This window comes from Leptodactylus fuscus, chromosome 2, assembly GCF_031893055.1.
Source record: "Leptodactylus fuscus isolate aLepFus1 chromosome 2, aLepFus1.hap2, whole genome shotgun sequence".
Classification (NCBI taxonomy): Eukaryota; Metazoa; Chordata; class Amphibia; order Anura; family Leptodactylidae; genus Leptodactylus; species Leptodactylus fuscus.
The window spans coordinates 251,059,519-251,064,859 of record NC_134266.1 but is presented as its reverse complement, the minus strand read 5'-3'; the positions used below and the strand labels follow the sequence as shown (position 1 = coordinate 251,064,859).

Genomic DNA, 5,341 nt, shown 5'->3' with positions numbered 1-5,341 from the left:
ACTGAATCAAATGGTTCTCGTACACCTTCAGTACCTGTAGCCAGTCCGACTTCCCCATTCACATGCACTCTGGGCTTGGCTAAGGGTACATGACTGGTGGAGGTTTATCTTCCAGAGAGACAAAGGATTGGGCATGATAAATTCAACATGTTTGATCCTGTTGGGGATTCCCCAAACACATATGAGAGTCAGCTGGTCCCACCAAAATCAGCAGGTTCAGCTGACTTTCCTCTGGAGTATATGGTGGCCTTACCCACATTAGATATCCTAATGGTACTTTAGGTTTGATTCAATAGTACGACCAAGGTTATGGTCTTAAATACCCATATGAATGAGGTCTTAGTCTTGAGCTGTCCCTTGCATATCCTTGAAATGCCCAATTTTCTATGAAGCTCCTCCACCTACGGGGTCCTCCATAATACAGTGTTTACGACTAGTGTTAGGTAGAAAGCACATGACTGACTGTAATGACGGTAGTGTTTTGTTCTGATCTCCTCCTCATCGGGAAGCTGCTACCTGCAGAGAGCTTGTAGACAGGCTAGACCTCCTTGGCAACACTCCTGAGAATCAATTTGGAGAAGCATCGTAACAAACTCTTTAAGGTTTTATTTTACTCTGGGCACCCCCAAAAGCGAGAAAATTTACTCCAGCATCAAGAAATGGAGCCAAAAATTTAGAGATTACTAGAAATGACTCTATGTTGGAGAAACCCTGCACCCCCTACTATCAGGAACCTTCATGCACCATCACCTGGTGTGAACCCGAACACCACTTCAATACAATACAAGGGGTGGGGACGTCTTAACAAAGAGCTGGCTGTCTTAAGGTGGACATAACATCTAAAGATCACCAATATGTTATCTTGTCGATCAAATTCTATCTTGACTACAATTTTCATTAATATTTTAAGCTGAGGGTACAAAAATGGTTAGAACTTACCTATGACTTAGGTGGCATCAGGCCCTAAAAACCTCATTGTACAAAAACACCATCATCATCATTCATGACCATTATTTTTGGCAAAACCATTCAGCTCTGACCATCAAGCTGAACTTTGCATCCCTGACTGTTCAGAAGAAACCAGCTGTGAAATGAAATCCATGAGGGTTAAGCAGAACGAATAAAGACATATTAGCACGCCATCGCCTTCCAAGGTCTATAGAGTGACGTACATTGTTAGCATTACAAACCTTTCGGGGTTAAAATATCCAAGATGGATGCCAAGTGGTTTACCACAAATGTACAAATTTAAAAAGAAAAAAGTGAGGAAATGCTAATTCTTGTATAGTGGGTACAATTTGACCTGGATTGTATGGCAAGTTTTTTTTATAAGGTCTTTCAGTTGCCCGCTTTCCGGTTCCCAGGAAATTTGGTTATCCGTAATAGGTCTGGCTATTTCCTGGCGGGTTCGTGCAATGCTGTTCTACCTGAAGGTCCTGTTATGACCTTGTTACTGACCCGTCTTACGAGTACTTTTGAGACTGGGATTTTTGTTCTGGGAAGTTCGCTTTTTACTGGTGGATGCGTTGCGGTGGATGGCGTTGTGCTGCTGCCGGTGTCCGCTGGTTGGCTGGGGGGATGGACTGGCAGGTGTTTAATGCTGATAGGTATTTTTGAGTCCTTTGTAAAATTTGCCTTGACGGGGCATGTGACGGTGACGGGAGAGAGTGGTTTGACGTGAGCTTGGCAGGGTCTTTTCTCTTCCGCATGCGCTCTGGATGTGTTTTCCTCGGGTTCTGTATATAGGTCATAGAGTGCATCTCCACTGCAGCTGTCTCTGGATAGGGCTTTCTTTCCAGCACTCTTAGAGGGCTCTTCCTCTGGCCCCGGTGTTGGTGAATCCCAATAACCTTCATCGCTATTCCGAACAGAGTCCCTCTGCTCCTTCCCTCGACTTTTCACGTCCCCTTTCCCGTTACAGTTATTAGCAAGTTGTTTCATTTTAGATGGTTTTGCCACAGTTGTCTCACAGGTGCTCTCGGTACGTTTTTCCTCCCTTGAGGACTGTCTACTGGTACTCACTTTGGTCACCTCTTTACTCACATCCTCCGGTTGAGGTATCATCCCCAAAAATTCTTGAATGTCATTGTCGTCTACCTGATCTGGGCTTGCCATCTCCTCTCCACCTCCCTGATAGGCAATAATATTTGGGGTCTTTTTGGAAATGGCTTTCTTGCCATTCCCATGGATAAGTCTCGCACCGGGACCGCTGCCTCCATCATCTTCTTGGTCGGCAATAATATCACCACATCCTGTAAGAGAGTCAAAGCTTTTCAGTGATGTAACATCAGCCAACATCAAACATATACGATCAAAAGATTGTTCAGAGGGTGGATCAACAGTAGAAGGGTCAGGGACTGCAATTTCTTGCCCACTATCACACTCAGGTTCAACAATGGAAATATTGGTTATTGTAAGTTCACCTGTTATGTTCTCATCCTTTTTATCCTGTTGGGTCTCCAGCGCTGGTTCCGGTAGCTGGTCAGTGTGCTCCATGTGCGGGCTACCTGCAGTCTCCCCATCTTGGGGTTTGATGGGTTGATGTGAAGAGCAGGGAGATTCTTCTGTCGCTTTTGGCGGATTGTCCTCAAGTGAGGTTGTGACTTCCCCGCTCTGGTCCTCAGAGGGTAAATCAACTGTGAGAGTCTCTGCAGGTATTTCTGGATCACACAAAGGTTTTTGTATTTCCTCCTTGATGCATTCTAAGCTTGCCGTCAAAGAACCGGATAGGATAAGGCCGGGTTGATTTTCTATAGCCCCTTCTTTATCGTCCTTGTTATTTTTGTCCTTTCTATTCCACCGTATGCTGTTAAACAAGCCCTTCAGTCCCTTCTTTTGTCTGCTGCCAGCTCTCTGTTCTGCATTCTCCCCTTTCACGTTCTCCAATTTCCCGTTCTTTTTTAGCAATGAAAAGAAACTGTGTGACTTAGATACGGGGCTGCTGGGCGACACATCTGTCTTTATTGGGACTGCCTGGCTGTTGGCGTCAGGGCTGGTGGTATCAGCGGCGGCGGCTTCCGATGGACTCTGCTCGTCTTTCTTGTTGTTCTCCAGCACGGCATCAGCTAATCCATCCAGGGTCTTGCTCCGTACCATGCCCATTTTGCTTGTGGTCTTCCCATCTCCCTTGCTTTTCACACCAAATATCGTGGGCATAGCACTGCCCGCCTTCCTCTTGCCGAATATTTTGAAAGCAGTCTTATTAATCTTCCCCGATGGCTGCTCAGCTGCCGGGGACTCAGCACAATCACAATGCAAGTCCATGTTTGCCGTCTCCCTGATCCTGCCTCCTTCCTCCTGCAGACCCCCACGGATGCCTGATGCTGATTTTCTCACTGGCAGCTTCTCCGCTGCTCCTGTTCCTCTCTATGGCAACCAAGGGGGGGGGGATAAGCAGCTTTCGTCAGTAATGGGCTAGTGCCAGTTCGCTGTCATCCATTCTAAATCAATCTGCAAACTGCAACCAAATACAAGGCTCCCCCCTTTATCTAAAAGGTTTATGTAACTTGTCCACAGCGTAAGTTTAGTGCCAGGTATACCCTCGTGAGGTGGCGCCTCGGATTGCAGAGACTGCCTAGCCTGCAGCCGCCATTTTACTTAAACCAATAAATGCATCCTAAAGATGATGTTGTTCTGCGGATCCAGCTTTAACTCTCTGTGTGCTGGAGGAACAAGAGAAGCAGATAGACGGTGTAGGTTCTGTGCATCACTGATAACATTACATTTCCATTTCTTCGGGGTTTGCAAGGAAAATAAGTATTTATATAGGTTGAGGTCTAGGAGCAATGTGCTACACTGGATGTTTTGAGAGGGGAATGATGGGGACATGCTCAGTGAGGAGATAAACAGATCCCTTCCATCCACCAGAAGACAATGCTCTAGTGATCTCTATCTAGGAGACATCTTTAGCAAATTTGTTGATACATTATGGTAATAAGATATTGACAGAGGTCTGGCTTCTATAACTCCAGGCATTTGCATTTAGCTCAGTGCAGCCACTTGATTTCTCTGCAGCGGCCCCTGCAGGGGATGTGTAGTATTACACGCCGTCCATGTAAACAAATAAGCAACCACGTGATACATGTCAGACTGTGCAGCATATTTTTGCTCTAGCTAATAAAGAGGGATACCTTCACGGTGTCATGTTCATACGTAATTAAAAAAATAATCACAATAAAAGGTATAGCTAATTTTTACTACTGCGGGTCCTCCAATCACCGCTCCCTTCTCGACTTATATAAATTGGCACCAGTTTCTTAGACTACTTTATGCAAACAGTCTTTAGTAGTCTAAAACACTTCTTTCCAGACACAGCGCCACACTTGTCCGTGGGTTGCATTTAGTATTGCATCTTTGCTCAATTAATAATATATATATAACCCACAACCTGTCGATCGGCAGGGGATTTGGAAGAAAACAGAAATGTTTTTGGTTGTGCCAATGAGTCCAATATTGCTTGGAAGGAGTATGGGACACCCGCAAGATTTATTATAATTTATGCCAGAAATCTAAGCCAGCAATGGGGTGCATCCGCTGACCCCGCAGAGGATTTAAACCTACCCCATGTTATTGTAATCCTGGATAATCATTCCAAGAGATAACACCACCAATCTGCCAATATCAAGACAACACCTGGACTCCAATGTGGAAGCAATGCCATTAAGTAAAGGGGCTGGTCCACTAGAGGATCCATGGAATAGTGGATAAGTGTCAGACCTCTAGGACCTCAGTGATCAGGAGAACAGGGAGGTCAGTGATCATAGTCATGTCCTATTTTTGCCTGTTTTCACGGATCCCTACATACACTGATGTAATGGTTACCCCTGAGAGGCAGCACAGTTGTGAAAAATGGGTGGTTTACACCGTCGTGTTGCACCACATTTATTTGCGTAATACTGGTGCATTATATCTCCATCAGTATTCACAATCTAGGGTGAGTGGAGAAGCCCTGTACACAGGTTGGCCAGTCTGGGTATCCCCGATAGACATGTAATACGTATGGACAACTTTAGTTTGGGATATTAGCTCTGCAATAAAGATTTGCAGGAGTAATAATGAATGCAAAAAGGAACCTGTCTTAAACTACACGACACATCTGTATATTGTGAAGTGTGACATCATCAGGAGACATAAATATCCAGCACACGGTATTAAATGGCGGTAATAAATCAGCCACAGCCGCCCGGCACAGCTGTAATTAAGAGAAGTGAGCCATGAATCTGTCACCAGCTCACAAAGCGGATTACTCCTCTAATGCACACCAGTGACTGTAGGTGGCGTGTCTGTCCATGTAGTCTAATCCATATCATATGTGCACACCTATATACTGACCGAGCATGGA

At 45.1% G+C, this 5,341-nt stretch overlaps 1 protein-coding gene across 1 annotated transcript; it reads right to left on the bottom strand.

The window, feature by feature from the left end:
* Window positions 1-609: 609 nt before the first annotated feature.
* Window positions 610-3,468, bottom strand: AMER2 (APC membrane recruitment protein 2). Its single transcript, XM_075266029.1, has 2 exons — window positions 2,424-3,468; window positions 610-2,252 (listed from the first exon to the last, which is right to left on the bottom strand). The coding sequence occupies exons 1-2, from the start codon at window positions 3,262-3,264 to the stop codon at window positions 1,393-1,395; spliced, it is 1,701 nt and encodes a 566-aa protein (XP_075122130.1). The 5' UTR covers window positions 3,265-3,468; the 3' UTR covers window positions 610-1,392.
* Between the last annotated feature and the right edge of the window lie 1,873 nt (window positions 3,469-5,341).